The sequence below is a fragment of the Anarhichas minor genome, unplaced genomic scaffold (genome assembly GCF_050575085.1).
Source record: "Anarhichas minor isolate MPS153535 unplaced genomic scaffold, ASM5057508v1 ptg000067l, whole genome shotgun sequence".
Classification (NCBI taxonomy): domain Eukaryota; kingdom Metazoa; phylum Chordata; class Actinopteri; order Perciformes; family Anarhichadidae; genus Anarhichas; species Anarhichas minor.
The window spans coordinates 1521290-1543418 of NW_027466513.1; the positions used below are offsets into that span (position 1 = coordinate 1521290).

The following is a 22129-nucleotide window of genomic DNA, read 5'->3' on the forward strand; positions in this document are numbered from 1 at the left end:
TCTGTGGTTCCACCACTTGTACTAAAATAAAGCATTTTTCTACCTCTCAGTCTGCAGTCAGGCCAGTTTGTGGCCACTGAAAAGTCTCCACTCGGCAGGTTTACTTCATTTGAGCAGCTGCTGTCAACCAATAAGCTTCCAGTGTCGTGACTGCAGTCTGTTGATTTTGGGTTTCTGGCTGCTGTGCTAAGCAGTTTTGCGTCCAAGTGCCATTCTCTTGGAAGACCACTTTCAGGACAAATGCTGAACAAACCTGAATGTCCTGCAGGTCAGGCTGATTGGATGTAAGTTATGATGTTCTGGGTGACTGAATATTAATATGGACGTGCACTTGTATGTCTTAGATATGTCAGTATAATATCAGTAATATATCGGTTACCTTTGATGTCCTCAGTCCACTAAGAAGAATTCTAAGTTAACAAGAAGGAAAATTAGTTTTCCTCCTCAATCAATAAAATTCATTCATTTTCATTCAAAATATTCTCTTTGAACTAAACGCTATTCATTTGCAAAACATCAAGAACAGGGCTCTCATTTTGGAACACAGCATATTTTAAATTATGAAAACTGAGTCAAACTGTAGATTTCATTTTGCTTATTATAAATATGTTTTCCAGCATTTCCGATGTACTGTACGGAAGCTTGGTCTGACAAGGGAGCTGTGATAAAAGTTTCAAGCTTAGGCCTGATTTGTGTGACTTGAATGGAAGGTGGATGGATGATACGTTTTGGCACACGAACTGTAATCGTATGTCAAAATGTAGTACTTCGAAAGATCTGGACCCCTGGATGGATTTAGATGAAATCTTGAAAGATGGTGCATTTGTTGCTGAGTGCTTTCAGTTTGTCTGCAGCATTTGTGGAGGACCAAGTGTTTGCTTTGTACTTGTTTAGTGGTGTGTGAAAGAAGGTCTGAGGCTCTATCAGCCGCTCAGAACCAACGTCATTTGGTTGTTCATAACAGCATGGATACTGCATTGTGTAGTCTTTACATCTCCAGCACTTGGAAGAAGCAAACAGAAAGAACAAAAAAAAACTTTCAAGTGAAGGATTAAAGGACGCTGGATTTAAAAATAAAAAATCGGAGCATTGACTGCAACACGAGGCGAGACGTCATTTTGTTTTAGTCAGGGCTCGAGGAGGTAGAGGCAGAGCAAGACACAGTTGGAGATGCTGCTGCTCTTCCTGACTAAAAGCTTTTCATGTCTTCCAGTTGTGTCTCTGAGGCAAGACAGAGAGCTGAAAAGTGAGAGGGGCTTTGATGGAGACAGAGGAAGGCTTATTCAATCTTCTCGCTAAATTAATTTGGCTTGTTATTTGCTTCAAAGGCAGCCAAGAAGTATGAATATGTAAGAAAGGTATATGCTCATTTTAGAAGTTAACCTATAATTTACAAACATTTGTGGTGGACCGTGTTTGTGTGAGTCTTGTGAAAGCAGACATTCTTCATATTCTTGTTAACCAATGTGTACTGAGTCTTATAAAAAAGACCAGTTAAGCATAGTAGTTTGCAGTGTCACCTGTGTGGTGTTGGCATGTTCTCGTGTCAACAGGAGATATCTCTGAGAGCTTTGGTTTCCTTCTACCCTGAGCTATCTATAAGCAAACAGGACCAGCATTGATTAGTTGTTTGATACAGCACCTTAAACAGGCTATTTGCGATGCAATATGAAAAAACAGGCAATGGAAAATGTTCGGTTATTTTCAATAACTGTTAGAGTAAAGCCGTGTCGGATAATTGAACTGGGACTCCTACTAATGACATCATATGATCTACTTTAGCTTTACGTCCCTCTTGCCTCTCAAACCCAGAGATGCTTTCAAGCCTTTTTGCTTTTGCAAGTCCAAGTCAAGTCTCAAGTCATAGAGGTGCAAGTCCAGGTCAAGTTTGAAGTCAGTGTGTGTGCGACTTGAGTCCAAGACCTCATCTCTGCAGTGAGGGAGTATCGTGTGTTTCGCTGTCATCAGCGGTGCATTGTGTTGGACCGCGGGCAGAGCCAGGCGAGCAAAAAGCCACTAAGAGTAATTTATTAATGGAACCCAAGCAAAAGATATACAGACGACGAAAATACACACTCGATGTACAGACGACCAAAATACACACTTGCAGGTATTCAACTGTCAAGGTATTCAACTGTTAGGCATGTACATTGGATTGATTTTGATAACTCGAATGTACAGAGGTGTGCGCTGTGCAGCTGTATTATTTAGAAAATTGGATTGGGACTCGGTATCTGCGGATAGTCAGTATTAAATGACTTGGATGGGGGGGCAAAAAGCTTGATGAGGACAACCCTTCCTAAGAATATGCTGCCATGGACCAAGGCATTGGCCTCAGAACTGGAGTTTCAGACAGGTTTTATTTCTCTAAGTCATGTCATTTTAAAATAGCATGTGCAGGTCAGTGGTTGTAATCCTGTTTGGAGAGCATATGTGTGTGATTTTCCTCCACCTGCTCCAGCATTAATTACACTCTGAAATACCTAGACGTTTCCGCTGCAGTTGGTCTGTTGCTGCATTTCCTCTTGGTTTCATCAGCTCGGTGTGTCCTTGGAGTTCTGTGGGTCAATGGGGAAAAGGCAGAAAAAGCTTTTGCTAATCTGATGGATGCTAGTGCGTAAACACCCCAACATGTATTTAATACTATCAACTCACAGGCAACAGTCATCTTCTTACTGTAGCTCTGCATTGCGACCACTTATGGGTATTGCAACATATACAGTATGCGTCTCCAGTCCATAGATATCTGTTCAAAGCCCAAAGGTTGTCATTTTGCGTCACGGTGACAAAGTCACGTAACTGGTCACGCTTTTAGCGTTTGTAGCATAGCGTAAATACACGGTGCTCCCATTGCGAAGAATTCAGAAATGACGCAGTTAGTGCGACAGCCCTAGTTCACACGTTTTAAGTCACAAAGTTAAAAAGAAACAAGAACAACAGTTGGAAAACAACTATGCAAAATGAATTCAAACTGAGAATGCAGCAAATTGTGCAGCAGCTGACTGAATGATCGTCTGTTGATCAGCTAATAAAAAATCAACTTATTTTTTCACTACCCCTACAGAATATTAAACGTGCCTGAATGGAGCCTAATAAAGTATTACAACATAACTTTACTATGAGCAGGATATATAGTACCTGCCAGCCTCATACCGGCGGTTTATTAACACTAAAGCTTTAACTTTACAGTGCCAGATGACTTAGGGCTGCTAATGTATCACGGTGACAGAAACCTCCAGAGGAAGGAAACCCCCGCCGCCTCACTCTCGCACACACAAGAGGGAGGAAGGCCACAGAGATTTTTCAAGCTCGTGTTACGCTCAGCTCGAATCTCCACGCTTGAGAGAGGATAGCGTTTGTGATGACGACGGGGGAAACATCTGGAGTGCCATTTGTTTTAATAATTCATCGTTTCTGACTTCATAATGAACCCCAACACAGTCGGAGTCGCTAAACTCGGTATCTCCCTCCCCTAACGCGGTCCCGTGTGAATAATCTCTCGCTGACACATGTTGAGAGTACACATAGAGATATTGTTCCACACGCAGAAGCTGGTTTGCATTTCCAGTCGCCCGCGTGTGATGAGTTGCCTCCCTTCTACTTCGCCTCTGTGTGAATTGATGCCCCATTTGCTCAGATAAGAGACTGAGGGAACTGTTTGTGTTGTTTGTTTCTTTCCCCTATTTGGAGAAGTGTTGTGTTTGTTCACCAGCAGGGCTGTAATGTTTTCAGATACGGACATGGCTGCTCATAGGGCTGCACGATAAGCAATACGCTACTAGATTTAAAAAGAAAGGTTTAGGATATAGTTTCACAGTGTTGAATGATGGTGAATGATGGTGATCAGGGTAGAGCTGCTGAAACACGTCTTGACTACATCCTGTTTGCTTCACAGTAAAAGCCTTCCCAGCAGCACCTTTGTGCTTCGTGTTTTGTCTTCAGTATTTTTTCCTCACTGTGAAGCAGCTGCATGATCGAAACATTGCGACGGAGGAATGGCATTCATATTCTCGTACCGTGGCCCCTATCGCCAGCGTGTGTTTAATAAAGATAAATGTGCACACACACACATATATGTACCATGTAGTATGTAATGGTTGAAGGTGTTGGCTGTGGTGCCACTACTTTGCTTTGACAGAGACGTTTTCTGGGAGAGAAGCAAAGCACCCTTGGGTGACCCTTGGCTGTATTATCTCTCCGTGCGTCTCCTCCCTGCATGTCCTGTCCTGATCGTATCTCCCGGCTCTGCTGTGCATGCTGCCCACGCTGCACCACTTGTTTGCTCCACCGCCATCGTTTTTTCTTCTTCTACACCTCTCTCTCTCTCTCTGTCTCTCTGTCTCTCTGTCTCTCTGTCTCTCTCTCTCTCTGTCTTTCTCTCTTTTTAAAGGAGAAAGAAATGCAGCAGGGCTCATGCAGAGGGAAGCTATGTGGCCGTGGCTGTCAGCTTGTGGCTGTGAGAGAATGATTAAGGAGACCGCCATAAACATGACTGCGTGATGATGAGGTTATTTTCCGATTTGTTGCTTTATTCCACATTTAACAACATGGCGGTTTAGAGCTCTCAGCGGATGATTTATCACAAATACAAGGAGGACAGCGCTAACGGACACCGTTATCCTTATCCCGGCATCATATTTTTCAAGTATGCAGAGCATGGCTAATTGAGATAAATTGCTGTGTAAGCAGTGCTGATGACTGGATGGAGGCTGGCTGGCGAGCCTGCTGGCTGGTGCCGTTCCTCTCTCGGATCCAGTGATCGGTTGTTTGTCAGGCGGAGCGGTACGGGGGAGAGTGAGGGGGTAATTAAGCTTGGCTGAGTTGCGATGGGGAGAGCTCCTCTGTTCGAGCTCCCCCAGATCTCTACAGGGGCCCCGGCTGTACAGTCGCAAGGTCCCTCAGCGTGAGCCACACTCCCAGCAGTGGGCCTACCGGAGGCCTGACAGATACTGATACTGCACCTCAAAGCACTCAGCGTGCCACTAAATTAGCTCACATCTCAATTCCACCTATTTCCCCTGTGCGAGTGTGTGTTCTTTATGTGTGTGTGGGTGTGTTTGCATGTGTGTGGATTCATGCTGTATGTGTACAGTGCGAGTGGTTTGAAGCACAGACTGCCAGCTGCCATGTTAAAACCTGCCCACAGCAGAGGAGGATTGTGTAGAACTGTGGGGGGGGTGGAGCAGATTATGGATAGGATCTCAGCCTAGAGAGCTGTTGACAAAACACATGCACACACACACACACACACACACACACACACACACACACAAAGACACAATCCCTCACAATACAGAAAGAGAGTTGTGCCCACGGGGACTGTAGTTGAGCGGCATACAGTTACATTTTTTGAGTTTATATGAAATCTCAACATTTTGAAACACTTACTTTATTTATTTAAATGAATTATGAAATGTATTTCTAAGGCACCGGTTTGAATTTAACGTGACTATTATTGACTCACTTGTTGCTTTGTCTTCTACTGTAATTTGATTAATAATGCAGTGACAAATCAAGATTTAATACATTTTTCAGCTCCCACCTTTTACTCTGACAATTTAAACCACAAGACCAGCTTCTGTTTGCACAGAAAGCTTTTACGTCTGCTCTTACTCCAGCCTTCTGAGAGGTAGACTGAGAAATACAGACATGACTAACTTTACTCCAGGCTATCTTTGAAATCAGAGCTGTGTTTCCATGGTAACAATCAACAACTGCTACCAAGTTGACATATATATATATATATATATATATATATATAAAATAAATAAATAAATAAAAGCATACGTAGTGGACATAGTCATCGTGACGTCACTCATTTGGTTTTTGGACTGCCGCTTTGAAGCCTTGATTTCGGCGATTTGGGCGTCGCCATCTTGGATTACGGTTGTCGCCATCTTGCATTTTTGCAACCAGTGAACGCAAGTTACAATATTTGGACTGCGGAAGAGTGACATAGAGATGCCGTATACGTATCTGGTAGCGGCAGCGACCTGCCAATTACAATAAGCCCGCCCTAAAGCATACTAAATACTGGGACCATAATTTACTAAATAAACATCATGCTGTGTTGAAAAAGACTCGAAACTAGCGATTCAGACCACAAACTCAATGTCTACAATGGTAATAAATCAAGTGAGAAGGAGAGTAATTTGCTCATGGACTTCTTTTTGCAACCAGAGGAGTCGCCCTCTGCAGGCCATTAGAGAGAATGCAAGATTAAGACACTTCTGCATTGGCTTCACTCGTAAGAGCCGGAGGTTGCCGCCTCTGGTTCTTAATAATCATGTTTTGAAAGAAAGCATATGCAAGTATTTCCCAAAATACCAAGCTATCTTCTTAAATACATCTATGACACATTTTTAACTCATAGCATTTTTTCAGTTGTTTATTTTAATTTAACTTGTACTACAGAATTTTTTAAAAATTTCATTTAGCAGCTCAAATTGAGCATGGCAAATTCTGATTCAGTCCGCTCGAGTTTCATCCCTTATGGTGCTAAGCTCATTTCATACCACACACACACACAGATATGCACACACGCTCTATCCCTGCAGACAGTTCACAACTGGCTTCACAGCCTCACTGTGCATGTGTTTGGTGTGTGTGTGTGTGTTAGCGCTACAACATGCAAATGTTGGTGCCCCTGCAGGAAATCGAAAGGGAAGTTCATTACTCTAATCTAATATTCCTCTGGCTGGATTTTGCGGCGGGGCTCAGCATTATTGTTCTTCGCCTGACAGCCGAACGCTCTCCCACAGATGGATGGGCTTCATTTCTCCAAGTTCTATCCTTATTTACTGTAATCAAACTGCAATCAGTCTGATGGCTTGTGATAGAGAGTTGTCGGCTCTGTTGAAGCCCACACGAGTTGAGCACGCCCTCTCAGGATCTGTGGTCGGTCTCGTTAGATATGTGACACATCACACCAATGACCTACCAGATGGAAGTTACAGGGTTTTTTAATGTTTATAGTTAGGTTATCTACTTGCGAAGGGAAGGAAAAGTTGAACTGAATCATCAATATTTTATCAATTCAGATTCATGCATTTTTCAGCAGCCGGGGAGTTCTTCAAATGCAAGCCAAGTCAACTTAGGGGAGGCTTGCTGAGAGCTTGTCTGTGTTCGGAGGCTGCTTGACATGCACTCACAGACTCCTTCACGTGCATCGAACTCTCTCCGTCCTTTGTTTTTTTTTTTGGTACGAGCACTTTTCACTTTCTGTGGCTTTTGCCAGTTTCTAAACCGTATTCAACATTTCTTGCCATTTTGCTCTTTTGTTAGCTTCTGGGCGTCTGCATTCATCAGTTTGTTGCTCTTTGCATTTCGCTTTTGATGGAAAACTGCACACTGTATTCGCGACATCTCTGCCTCGGCTGGACTCAGGGTGATTGGTTGCTGTTGCTGATTCTTTTGTTTTAAACGTTACGTTGAATCTTGGAGAGTTTTTGTGTGGGTTGGCTTTTCCATTTCCCGTCATGCCTCGGTCCTTTATCTTCAGTTCCAGCCCAGCCCCTGTTCTGCAGGCCAGTCTCTCTGCTTCTTAGTCTCCACTGCAGACCCGCCTTGAGCAGCGGAAAGCAGGCTAGCTCCTCAGGGACAGTCTGCTGTGTACTGGATGGATGACTGGCTGGCTAGCCTCATGTGTGGCTGTACAGATGACTGGAGGGCTGGAAGTATGAAAGTAAAGATGACTGCCTTCTTGCAGGATCACAGAGAAAAACAATCATGGAAGCTTATAACATGCGATGGAAATGAGAAAGGGTCTTGATTGTTCATCTATGTTTTCTTGTTGAGTTGCCAAGTAACCATGCATGAATGCGACTACTAGCCTGCATGAACCACCATGGCTGATTTGTGAGGATATGAATGGGAGACTTGCTCCCAGGTTGTGGTGTTATTTCTACGTTTTGAAATAATTTGGTAGTATACCGAGACAAATGAAAAGATTTAATACAAAAAAGAGAGGGGAAAAGATATAGGTAAAGGTCCTAATACATATATATATAATGCAATTAGAATATAAGATATAAACTTATAGAAAACATACTATAAAGCCTACAGTAGCGTGCAAATGTGTCACAGTTTTTTAAACAAATGAAATAAGTGAAAGTATAAAGATTTAAGAAGAAAAATAACTAACTCACTCACTAATAAGTAAGTCTATTGGCAGGACTGCTACCAGTTTTACCAGTTTTAAATGATGGACCTTCAGGGAATGTTTGCCAATATGCAATATTTTTGACTGGTTCACTGTGTAATTTACACATGGACTCCATGGTTCAGCAATAGATTTGTTTGTGGCATTCCATTTGAACACGGATCGTTCCTCATCTGTTACTGTTCACTCCACTAGAGACACAGTTGGCTAGCAGGATACATCTCACTCTGGACTTCTGTGGTTTTATAATCAAACCGGTGCTGACCGACATGACACGGCTTAGTTACATCTAAGTGACTGAAAAGGGTCGGCTCAACAGCAGCATAAATCCGGCCGGTCTAAGGCCAAGGTTACACTTGTCCAAGGCGGCTTTTGTCATTTAATACTAAAGTAAGTAAGCGGCAAAAATAACAAGGGATTTTAATTGTGAAAAATGTACAGGAAAATCATTGCATTTGCATATACTAAGCAGCCAATCTTCAATAAAACAAGTCTACTAATACTACAGGGAGGAAGAGTAAGCAGAAACTAATAATGGAAGACTATTTGTGTGAAGAATTTATTGGAAATTTAATTAATTTTACAGATGTTCCTTTGACCAAGAAATAAATCCAATCAGGCAGGTCGCATTGAAGTGTCAAGTTTGGACACACACATGCGGACACATGTGAGTTCCAATTTGGCGCTTCTGATCAGAATAATCGCATTAAGACAAGCGTATGAGCTAAATTAAACTAAGGAAGGTCTAAGTTACTGGATTAACCTGCAGGAAACTGTCATAACTGTTGCAATTTCATTAAGGATATTTCAATCAGATCCTCAGCCAGAGACTGTTTCTTTGCTCTTGTGGTTCTGTAACATCTTTTGAATCACTTCTTAACACTGATCTTTTTTTAAAGCTTAATGTTAGCCCTAGTATTTCTCCTTTACTAATATGCCTCATAGTTGTTTTTTGTTTATTTCGTTTTCCAAAATCTCATTTTATGGTATTGCAGTTTGTTTCATTTCTTTTTTTGATCTTAGAATTGCCGGATTTAACTTGTTGTCTTTATTCTTTCCATATACAGTGCTTTAAAGTTCTACTATTATTCATGATTATTTGCTTCAAACTAGGGCCATACGATGGGCGTACTGTAGGTCTGTGCCGCAAGATATTAGGGCACAAATACTTCATTATCTGCACTACTATTAAGAGGAACATGAGCCAAAGGGGGAAACATGGCACCTGTTCGGTATGTGGGTGGGTGGATGGATCTGTCAGCAGCACTTCCTCTGCCAGAAGGAATCACGGGGAGCTCGATGGGTTGCGATGGCCAATGAAAAGAAGCTTTTATCTTGTTATCGGTCCGTCATTGTGGGCTTAGTTAATTGGCTGCAACTGATGCCAGAAAACTTTGATGTGTTACTTGTACCTTTAATGTTGTTCCTTGCTGACACCCAGCAGCCTCTGAGCAGCTGCCAGTGATGCTGAATGTGTTGCTGCGGGGACCGTAACAATGTGACTACTGTCCAACAGGGACAGCCTCTTTGATCTGGCGCCCGATTCTAGAGACAGTGTGTTTGTGTATCTGCTAAACAGGCATGCCCCGACATTCACTTTATCCAGATTAAGGTCAGCCTGTATGCACATTTAAATGATCTGATTACGAGAACTAAGCTTTATTATGAGTTCCAAACTTAAGTAGTTTAAAAAAGATGATTCACAAATCAGAAACTGAGCGCCACCCCCAGGATGCGCTTCTTTTTTCTGATTTATATAAATGTGAATTGACAAAGTCAATTCACATTGTCTTTTGGTTTTGGATTGTTATTCAGACAGACTAAGTTATTTGAAGACATACTCTTGGGCTGGATGCTAAATCTAGCATATAAAAAAAGAAAAACTGTTACTTGCAGCCCTAATTATATTCTGTCTTTTCGTCTGTATCTTTAAAATGTCAAGTGCTTTTTGTCCCTGCTTCAGGGCTGTGTAGTCAACAAAACAAACCTTAGACATGTGGCGACGTTCCACTTTCTTAAAACTTTCACTGAAAACAATCACCAGAACAGTGGTGAAGTGAGGCCTGCAGCAAGCCGACATGCATTGTCTACGGAGCTGCTCCCCGCCGTTTTGGTTCTGCGGCGAAGTTGGTTATTCTTTAACTACGAGTGGTGAAGTGCAGCCAGAGAGTACCCGCAGACATGTGACATGTTGACCTACGTTACAAAGATTTCTTTCCTGCCCGAATCAGGCGCATGAACAAACCTCCCGGCCTCAGAAAAATGTAGTTACTGGGGCGAGCCGCACTTTGCTGCTGCCTTGTGTGTTTTCCGCGTTGACCACTTCTCTCGTTCTCTGCTGCACTTGAGGATGGCTGCCACCAACAACTCCATTGTATAGCATCATGTAAAGAGGCACATAGCACACATCCTCATATACAGACAGAAGTGGTAGTTGAGGTACAGTAGCCGATATGTGTCGCCCTTTCTGATGTCATCTCACTCGTAATTAACAGCCAGCTATTACAGCAGTCAATACAAATTACAGCACTGCACACATTCACCTACAAACCAGCAGGAGGTGATGTACTGTAATGTTCCTGAAGGCTCGCAGACATGCTTTTGCCAGTTGTTGGCCTGCTGGACACCGGCCTGCCAGACAACTCTGCCCTGATCTAGTTTGTGCTCTTGGCAAAACAACTTGACTCCAGTACAGTAATGTGACTTCCTGGCTGTGACACGGGTCGTCCATATCGGGCCAGACAAAAGTCCACGCAGACTTGACGGGCTGCGTCTGTGGTGAGTGAAGTCTCTCCGGACCACGGCTGAGCTCCTCTTCCTCACTGCCAGTTAGAGAGGCCATCTGTAAGACTTATCCGAGCTGGGGGAGGACCCGCTGGGGTCCTGATTAAAGTGATGAGCTGTAAAATGGAGAGGGAGGGGTTCTGACAGCGGGCTGCTGCCTGCTACACTGATCCTCATCTTGTCTGCTGGGAGACGAACCTTCCTGCTCTACCTGTTTCCTCCTGTCACTGCAAATAGCTTTGTTTATGTCTACAAGCCTGCGACTGCTGTACGGTGGAGGCTGTTGGGCTGCACTGCTTTAGTTCTGCTCCCGATCCATCCATTATTATTAGTGCACTGTCAGGGTGTGTTGACTGTGTGAGGCTTTTTAAAATTTTGGTTTCCGTTCGCTAATTCCGCTTCAGGTGCAGCACAGTTTGTAAAGAACTGACACTTGGTACGCTATCATGTCGGACTGTGTGTGTGTGTGTGTGTGTGTGTGTGTGTGTGTGTGTGTGTGTGTGTGTGTGTGTGTGTGTGTGTGTGTGTGTGTGTGTGTGCGCGCATGTCAAATTTAATCATGTCAATGTTGGGTCTATAAGCCCTTCGTCAAGCAGCATCTGGTAGCATTTGGTCTCTCTAGCTCTTGTTACAGACGTCTGTGTGTAAACAGACTGCACTTAAACCCAGATTATGTTCGGAATACAAAATACTACATTTTTTCAAAAGTCAAGTCAAGTATTTGAGGATTATAAAGAACTAAGCAGTGCATTTTGTCAGGGCTTAATATGACGATGTGACGACCGCACTTTGTGAAACAGCCCATGCAGATAAAGTTACTCTTGGTGTCTCAACACCATAAAATAATCCACACTAATAGCAGTGAAATTCCACGATGCTCAATACCCAATATGACACCACATTAATAAACAAAAGCAAAACAATAAATCCGATGTACTTCAATATGCACCCCTTTATTACTGTTTGCATTTGTTGTTCACAGTGTAGCATTATCAGGGAAATTTAAGGTCGTCGCCGGGACACAGTCGGTCTAATGCGCAGATCCCCGGGACCTGCGGTACTGTTAAAAAAAGAGTACAGTCATGTTTTAAGAATTTTGGCATTGACTAGGTTTCCAAGTATCTGCTCTCGTGACATTTCTACTCGACACACACTACAAAGAAACACATTTTAAGGAAGATGTCAAATTGTATTTGAGGATGACTAAATCTTAGCATATTATCTTAGCTCTGTTAATGTGCTATGATGTGATGTGGCGGATCAGAAAACACTCTATAAATTGGTTTGGTCATTCTGTAGTAATGAACAATGCATCTGCATCTGAGCCAGTTGATGCATTGATCTTGCAGCCCCTTATTTACTTTGAAGGGGAACGAGTTGTGCAGTTAATCAGTGCAGATAAAATACAGTTCAACTCCCGTTGTCATTTGTAGCCAAGCTCACATGCACCTGCTTTGGTTTCTTTGCTGCCTGTTTCGAGTGGGACTCATTACAACAATTAGTTTGTATCGATCATAGCTGTTAAGACCGTGAACTTGACTGTATTAAGCGCACACACGAGGAGAGATAGCTGCAGTGTAAATGGGATTGAATTAATGTGGAAACAATTTGTCGACTTTTAAGTGAACCGCACAGCTTATTGTTTTCTTCTCTTGTCAGTCAGGGGAAAGTAAAAAACAAATCAGATCTTCGCATCATGAAAATAGTGTGTTTTTGAAGATTTGAAGCTGTGTGCTAATGAGGACCGGAGGAAGAGGCGCTCTATCCGATAGGCTCTGACAGCAGGGAGGCTGAGTGTGGAGGCAGGCGGGCCACTGTCTCCCTGGGGAGTTTTAAAAGCCCTGCACTGAGACAGCCACAGGCTCCTCTCCACTGGACTGTCTGTCATGTACAGCCGGCTGTGTGGATCCACAGCCTGGCGCTCAGATTAGTCCTCAGTGCTGGAGGCTCAGACATGTAGTTGCTGTTGCAACAAGTTCCTCAGGTTTCCTCTCCTACATTCAGGTTCACATACAAAGGGATGGGACAATATAGGAGTCGCCGATAGCGATGAGTTGATCATGTTTTTTTTTTTTCATTATCGGGATGATTGTGACCATCTTCACATGAGTGACATTAAAAAGCTGTTTAGCTGGTTATCATGGTAGTGGAGTGAAAATAGAGGCTTCACGCAAAGTTTGTTTTTCACAAAAAAGGATGTTCACTGAATTTGTGTTTACTATCGTTGATGCAATAGAAGTGTTTGTGGACATGCACCGTAAGAAACCAGTTTAGTCTGTTTACAATGTCAACCATCTAAGTTGAGCATGTTAGCATGCTAACATTTGCTAATTAGCGTGAAACACAAAGCACATCCGAGACTGATGTTAATGTCAGTGTTGCATGTGTTTGATCATGAATTACAATTTTTTTTAAAATGACCTATTGGTGGTGCTAGATGAAGAGTCACCAAAGTCAGTAGGACTCATCCTCTGTGGACCATGAATGTAAATACAAAATCCATAAAGTCCTGCCACTACATTGCTTACAATAGAAACTGTTATATATACTTATAATTTCAGTCTGGTATTATCCCTTAGAAGCAAACTACAAAGCTGTGGGCAAAAAGGTCTGTCCACAAGTAGATGGACTTACCAAGGGCAAAATCTTTCGAGGACATAATGTTCTTTTAAGTGTAAACAGGCACACACATGCAAAGTTTACTGTCTAAGTATCAATTTTCTTGCACTAGTTTGGTGTAGCGAGTTGGCATCAAACGATTACTTTCTCTGACAGCGCTGCCAGAACTGTTGATGAAATATACTTTCAAAGTGTGAAGGTGTTCCACCATGTGTGATTAGATAGCTTAATATGTTGCTCCCACTTTTGGCAAGCGCACATGCAGGATGCACGCAGCAGCGCATCGCCTGTGAAAAGGGGTTTACACAAGCTCATGATTTCCTTCAATTTTACTTTATTCCTTCAGATGTTGGGAGAGCAGTTCACGCCCCGGCACACATCACAGAGAAAGTGGTGCAGCTGTTCAGGAGGAAAAGTGAGTTTACTTTCTTGGCCTCCATCCAGCAGAAGTCCTCCACGTCAGGAGTCATATTCTCCATCCACGAGTCAGAACACAGGTAATCCGTCTGTAATCCTCTTCATTTTGGCCCGCAGCTCCTTTTCTGTACAGTTACTGCACTCTCCCATTTACGTTCTCATCTCACTCATGGCTGTTTGTAGATGGCTGTCGATGAGGTGTAGTAAAGTAAAGATCAGTGCGAGATTACTCCACTGCCAGTTTAAGTCGGCGTGTGATGGGAGGGCAAGTCTACGGGTGGAATAATGCACCGTATCCTCCTGTATGCTCAGGGCAGGAAGATAACCTTCCATATATTGTGTCTGTAAGATGAGTGCGAAGCACTAAGCAATACCAAGTATGCTGATAATGCCGAGTTTTATCGTAGAACGCTGCATAAACAGACATGCAGCATCCCTGATAACTACAATGTATGGCCTTGTAACTGAGCTGCGATGAACAACCAGAGCACAGAAATAGGTACAGGTATTTTTTTGAACATTGGTTATCTCTCCTTGGCTGTTTTCGAGGAGTCTTATTGAATTTGTTGCAATAGGCTGAATTTTGCTGCAGAATGCGATGGCTGCAGGACATCAGCGAGTGGCAGCAGTGAGCTCACCCCTCGCCCCCTGAGAAACACTACAGCTATGAATTGTTTTAGAAGGGCAGGCAACATTGATTTTCCCGACACTCCTCTGAAAGTAAAAGCCTTCAGTTCTATGAAACACGCAGTCCAAGTGAGCATGCGAGGGAGTGTGTATGTGCGAGTCAAGAAAAAGGCAGATTGATGGAGAGAGTTGCGAGGGTTAATCTAAGGGGTTATCAGATTATTAAAGGGATACATTAATTAAAAATATCTGTCACAATAGTTTTTATACCATTTCTTTCTCTTACTGTTCTTTACTTTTAGCTTATTTTTTTGTGAAATACTGGATTCTATCTATTCTGGCCTCTTGAAATCCTTCAAATTAGAGAAATCCGAAAAAGAGAGACTCTACAAGGTCCATAATCTGCAATTAGGGGTCATAAATATACATTGCTTGATTTTTAGGGGTCACGAGACAAACATAGTTGGAAACCACTGCTCTAAAATGTTGCAAAAAGAGGCATCTGGTTACTCTGCAGTGAAACATAGCTGCAGGTTTGATTCATCACTCAGACAAAAGCTTTGTTATGCTAAATTAAATCCCATTGAAACGGATGTTACAGCTTCTTTAGCTTCTGTACTGTGAGTATTCTCCAGTTAAACAGAATATTTGAGCGGTGCACAGTTACAGGAGGGAAATCAAATCCTTTGAAATCACAACATATATCACAACAACAACGACTGTTCTGCATCATTCACGTCTTAATGCTTCCAAGTACATTTTGCAGATGATGCATGTTTTGATTTCAGTGAAGTATGCAGGACTATTGGAGTATTTATTCTTTGTGGTATTGCTACTTTTATGTAAGCAAAGGATCTTTCTCCACCGGTGTGTATGTGCATGCCTGTGCACTCGTTTTTCTTCAAGCCCCTACTGTATGATCCGCTCTTGAAGAGAAATGTGTTGGCCCCTGCTGTGCTTTTAAGGTGACCCTGAGAGTTGCCTTTCAGTCCCCTTTCTCTCTCTCTCTGTCTCTCTGACAGTCTCTCTCATATTACCTGCCACACAGCGGACTGGCCAAACAGCAGCGAGGATAAATGGAGCCAACTCACTGTACTGTCCTCCTCCTTCAGGCACAATGACATGCTCCGTGTAGCATACGTAGCTCAGAGGAGTGCTCGGACTAAGCAAATATTGCATTACAGGCACTTAGGCGTGCTCAAACACACTCGGATGTTAGACACTGTACTGATTCCTGAAGCCAGTCTATGACATTTATAATGTTCAGAGGGTTGTTGTTGACTTTCTAAGGATCTGTTCCCGAAAATGGCAAGACATATTTCTGTACTTCATCAAAAATAAACATCTTGAGGGAATTTAATGTCTACAACAGAGGCTTTGTTCACATGCAAATTAATAATCTAGATACCAGTGCATTTTTTATATCCCGACTAATATGCACAATGAGTGATGGAATACTGCAAGAATTACCATAGAAACTAAACTTGCACAAACTGCAACATTGGACAGTAAAGCAGACACATATCCAGCTATTAGCTCTCCTCCAGAGATGAGCCTTGCAGGCTTCTTGATAGACCTTAACTTATTAAAACAAAAAGAGGTGGCGCGAATTGGGATGCTGTGTGTACCGTGTCTAATCAGAATATGATGTGAGCGAGTTCGGCCATGAAATCAAATCCAATTTTTTTTAATCGGGTTGAATGTCCTAACTGGCTGCGAGTGAAGCCTCGCTGCTCGGTGTGGAGCTGAACATCTGTTTGGACGCTCTGTTTTCTAATCATTCCTGTCGCTCGTTTAGAAATTCCCACAGTGGAGCATTTCTAATTTATGAAGTTGAAATGAAGAGTAATCGATACGATACCTTCTCATTTCACTACTGGCTGGCTGGAGGGAGATCGCCAGGGAGCTGAAAGTCTCCCACTTGCTGTTGGCTAGGTTGTATCAACATGGGAAGATAGCAAGTACAACTCACCCATCCTGTAAGTGGTTACATATCCAGTCTGATCTGGAGAGCACAGCTTATAGGTACGTGGTTTGAGTGACTTAACGGAAGTGCACATTAAACAGATTCCGTGTGGACAGAGAGTTATTAGTTATTACAACTAAATAAAAAGACCAGATTAAGTTATTGGATCGGGTTCTTACTCTTTCAAGAAGACGCAGCAAGGTCAATATCATTCACCATTACAATAAATGATCAGTTCAATGCTATTATTAAAAAAATATAGATTTTATTTAAATATAGTGAAAAGAGTTGTCATTTTAGACAAAGTAATTGTGTGTCACTATATGTTGATACATTTTCATGGCGATATGATTCCATTGAAGGACAATAAATATATTGAATTATCAGCCAGCCCTAGTGGTATGTAGCCATACACTCATTGTTTTTATTTAGTTTTGAGCAATAAGTCCTCCAACCAAAATAACAAAATATATGATTTGTCCTTGGCTTCCAAAATAACCAATATGAGCATATATGTGTAATGTGTATACCGGCAATAACAATGATCCATGACTGTTTTGTGCTCTGCCACCGCTGTGTACAGGCTTTAGTTAGATTAAGGCACAAGAAGACAGCAATTGCGGTCATGTTTAAAAGAAACCAGATTACTTTTGGTTTGGGCAACGAGATGTGAGTGCGGAATTGTCTTCCAAGTCAAAGTCAGGTTTGTTGACCCATCCATCCACCATAAACCTCCTGCCTAAGAGGATTTGTGGTGGCATAACAATGTCTTTACACAGTGAGACCTGTGGATTATCCAGAGTAGCGGGATTCTGTCTGTGGAAAGACACATCGCTGTCGAAGGTGGCGGACGTTTTAAATGTGGATCTCTCAACATCTCTACACATAAGCCTAAAACAATCTGCATGGACAGACATCATAGGGGTAAAAGAGAAAATATACTTTCTTTCTCATGAAGCATTCACAGATAAAATACAGACTGAATAGCTAACCATTTATTCCTTAATTAAATCTGAATAAACCCCAAGTCTGTAAGTCCTTTTCCATCAAATATTGTATATATTTGATCATGTAGAAATAGGGAAGCAACTCCAGCCAAGACAAGCAGCAGCAGGCTGAAGTTGTTTTGAGGCGAGCTGTTGTGTGAATCAGGCTCCAACACTGTGAGTGTAATTAAATTTGGCGAGATGGAGGCTTGACTGGCTCGGAGCAGACCTGTGCCCCATTGTGACCGAGGATTTGTTCTGAACCTCTGAATCCCCTCTGAAGGCCCTATTAGAGCTCTCGGCCAATGCCCATTCTTTCCCATTATAACGCAGGCCTCCCATTCAGCCAGCAAGCAGACAGCTAGTTCTATCACTCCGCCGAATCCAATCATACATTCCTTCTGTCCCTTCTTTAACTTCTTCGTCTTCCTCTCAGCACAATCGAAACCATCCTCTCTTTCCTCCCACCTCCTCTGCCAGCTCCGCTTTCCCAATATGATAATATCCTCCCTCTCTCTCATCCTCAAAGTGAAAACTTCTCGAAATGAAAGCATTTCGGCGTAGCCGCTGCAAAAGCAGAAGAAACTTTTCTTTCTTCTTCTTGTGCCCGGCACTGGGGAACGGGAGAGAAGGTTTTTATTGATGCTCCACTAAGCTGAATAGAACAAAAGTAGCCTCTTTCTGCCTAGCCAGCAAGTTTTTTTTGAGTCCCAGCAACGCTCTCATTGTCAGCAAGTGGCAGAAGCTCTGTGATGAACTAGCTCAAAGCCCAGTCTCTCCAGCGCTCTTCCCACCTGAACACTTAAACACCTAAGATGCTCAGCCAGCTCCTCTGCTCTGTTCATCTGCCTGCCCTTTGTCACTCTACAGGCCTGTCTCTCCCTCCTTGCCTCAGTTCATGAGCACTTACAGGTTCTTCTCTTTTATGGAAACATGCTGAGCTGAAGTCAACACGAGGTGGGAGTTGAAAGCACACAGAGATGGAGGAGAGGGGATTTAAAATGTTACTAAAACCAATCAATCAGTCAAACACACACACACGTTTGCTCAAAAGGTGTGTGCTTTGTCTCGTAGTGGCGCTTATCATTGCTGCTTTTAATAATCGTCTCTGAACATATGAGACATACTGGTTTTGAACTGCCAGTGGGAAGAATTAACATGTAAGAGTCTGTCGATTCTTGGTGAAAGGCTCTGGTCTCTCTGGTCTCGCTGTCCATTCTTCTCTTTTTGCAGAACGCCATGTGAAATAACTGCTCTGACTCACATACTTTTCCGACTATTCATTCTCTCCCCCCTCTCTCATTGTGTGTGTGTATCTCACGCAAACCACGATGCTTATCGGAATACACATATTTGATTGTCTGAGTAGCATCACGTGATTTCATTTACAACGCATGCAATTGATCGGCGTGTTTCCTGGACCGCTGAACGAGTGCCGTAAAGGCTAGAAAAGCTGTGTTGGTTAAAATAGAAGCGCTCCTTCAAAATTGAATAATTCTCAATTATCTATCGGTTGTAGGTCCAGGGTCCGTCCTCCATTTTTTTGGAAATTGCCTTCAAAAACAAAAAACATTGGGCGGAGAAGCTCTGCTGAAGACGCCTATAAGAAGGACGTCTGAAGAACATTAAACCCACAGGAAAATAAATTACTCACACAGCACCACAAAGGCTCAAAAAGGCAATCTTACCTCACCCTGCCTCCCACTTCCCCTCCACTGTGTTTGTTGTTAGTTTGAATGACAGGATCCTCCTGAGCCTCCTCACCCCTGAGACTACCAGACCTCCCTCACCTGTCCGACAGTATTCAGACCCCAGACACTTTCATCACCTTGGCTGCCCTTTTCCTCCAGAAAGGATGAAGCACAAAAAAGCTCTCTGGCGAAAAGAAAAAGCCCATCTGAAACCACAAAAGTATCTTTCAACAATGGGATCCTTAATACCACTGCCTGTTTTTCAGTTCGATACCTCAAATATGAGAAATCTCAAATTCTAAACCGACATGTACTATACTATAGTCTTTTGGTGCACTTTAAATCGGATTTTAATTTTTAATTTTTATTTTTATTGTTTTACTTTCTTTCCACTGGAAATTGGCCCAAAAAATTGTAAACTATACGAATTTACACAATCTAGAGTTATTCCTGAGCTGTGTCTTGGATTTGTTTTTAGAGAAGCACCCAAGTGGATGTTTTTTTGTTTACTCTTCTGCACCCTGTAGTTCATCCTTCTCTGGCCTGTCCATCAACTGTTTAAACCTCATGGCATCACTGCCCTGATGGACCTCATTGCGAGGAACCCGAGGCGGTCTGCCTCGCACCATGCCCTGCTGCTAATTTCGCCGCAGTGAACACACACTGTGTTCACACTCACTGGGAAAACACAAGTTCATTTGCTGCCGTTCATCACATCCCATTGATCTCTATACCTTCTGCCATCACCCTCCGGTGTGATGAGACAATCTGCTGAATCCAGAAACTCCATCAAGGGTGGTCTTCATGTGACGACTGAAGCAGAATGCCTCACAACCAATCCTGGTCCCATTTTTCAGGTCAGTTACTGAAGGCATCAGTGCCAGTTTTCCCTCACATCGTAGTTTCTGGTTTACCTCCACCACCTCCTCCTCCCATTCCACGGACAAGCTCCAGAGTGTTGACCTCCCTATTGAGCAGATAATTGGCTGTCAGCTGCCCTCCATAAAAAACGCAGCATGACACCGCTGGGTTAAGAAAAAAGGACAGGATGATATAAAGCCAACCCAGCACTCTTGGGGCAGCCATTCTTTTCAAAAAAACTTTTCTCTCACAGATGACACCAGTGCGTTTTGATGAAGACCACTTGTCACCTCTACAGCTTCTTCCCAGAGCTGTCACCGCACTCCCCAGACCCTTCCACAGCCCACAATCTCCATATCAGGAGCCACAGCCTACGACCCCGACACTGTGCCTGTTTATTTATTACTCAGCAGTTTGAATCGCCATAACTCCTGCTCTCAGCACATTTATAATACTGTGAGCTGCATGAGCTCGGGGCAATTCGCGTGGGGAAATTCGACACCGTCAATGCAGTCTGCTAAAAGTGCTTGTGTTATGTAAACATAACTGGATCCGATAGAGAAATATAACATTTGACTTGATCGGGTCTGTTTGTTATTGTGTCATGTGACTTGTTGCCGGAAGAAAAACGGTGTTGTCAAAGTTAGTTGTATTGATGGACAGAAAGCGGCCTTGGTGTTATCAAAAAGACTTTCAATGTCATGGCTGAATATTTAGCTGATTTCGGCAATATATGGATGCCACACGAGGTTTCAGAACCGCACTTCTTCTGGAGCGAGACACACAACAACGATCGGATCAAGCGAAAGTTTGCAAAAAAACCTGTTTTATTTCTCTGTAGGGTTTTATTTATAATGTTGACACAGTAATAACAATCTGAGCCTGGTAGTGGCAAAAACAAGCACTTCGGTGGACCAGAGTGAGTACACAGTGTTTTCAATCAAGACTAAGCTAACTGGCTTCTAGCTGCAAGCATATAACAGATATGAGAGTGGTATCAATCTCCTCTTCTAACTCTCTGCCAGAAGGTGAACAAGAGTGTTTCCCAAAATGATGAACTTCTGCTTTCAGGGGTCAGTTCTCTCCTAATTCCAAAAACATATTTTCTCACTCATCTCCAGCGATTTCTAACCATACGTTTATCTGTCCATGTTTTGAGATATGTTTAAGAGGTAACCCCCCTGACAATAAGATATGATAGAATAACACTAGAAAAATGTAACAGCCACATCTCTTTCCAGAAATGGTTTTCCCATTACTTTGGATAATACGCCACTGAGTCACATGGCTTTACGTCCGTGGCTTAAGTTACGTTGCAAGCGAACTTATTTTAAGCCAAACACGATGTTTATTTTCTATCCCTAACTAATTGGTTTCGTTACCTAAACCTCACTGCTGCAAGATACTATGCAAAAGTCCGATGTCATAGTGATGCTAGAGGCTCTTGCCCAAGCGGCAAAATATCACGAGTAGGAATGAGATCACCTTGTGGTTCTTGTTCTATTTTGGTTTACTTTAGATAAAGTTAGTACCAGCCCTTTTTTTCTGCATCTCTCTGCACACTCCGAAGACAAATGTCTGCACTTGCAGTAGTAAACATTAAGAATATCTTTTATTCTGTTCTCATGTCACCTGGAGCTTCGTAGTTGACACTGGTATGGAAGCGCTTGACTTTGCGGATAATAAAAAATCATATTCAGGTGTGTCTATTCAGATTTTGCTACGGTCGTGATGCAGAAAATCCCCTTTTATACCTGCAAAATCACCATATCTGTAGATATTTCCCTTTACAGTATTACATTACATTCATTCCACCACTGTGGAGCCAGAACAGAGATATGACAGTGATGTTTAACATGTAGACATTCTTGCAACAACAACAAAAAAAAGGGAAGAAAATTGCATCACAAAGTGTTTCCTTGCATTTTCTTTTCTTTGACAATTGTGGTTTGGTTTACTAGAAATGAGGAAGGAATAAAGCTGTGTCCCAGTTCAGGGGCTCTCGCCTCTGAAGTCC

The 22129-nt window shown here is 42.7% G+C and overlaps 1 protein-coding gene across 1 annotated transcript in view; it reads left to right on the forward strand.

The window, feature by feature from the left end:
* Positions 1–22129, forward strand: part of LOC142934284 (protein kinase C-binding protein NELL1-like) — a 202048-nt gene that overhangs the window by 16310 nt on the left and 163609 nt on the right. Inside the window, 1 exon segment of the mRNA XM_076078797.1 lies at positions 13911–14061. Within this exon segment, the coding sequence (XP_075934912.1) occupies positions 13911–14061 (151 nt within the window).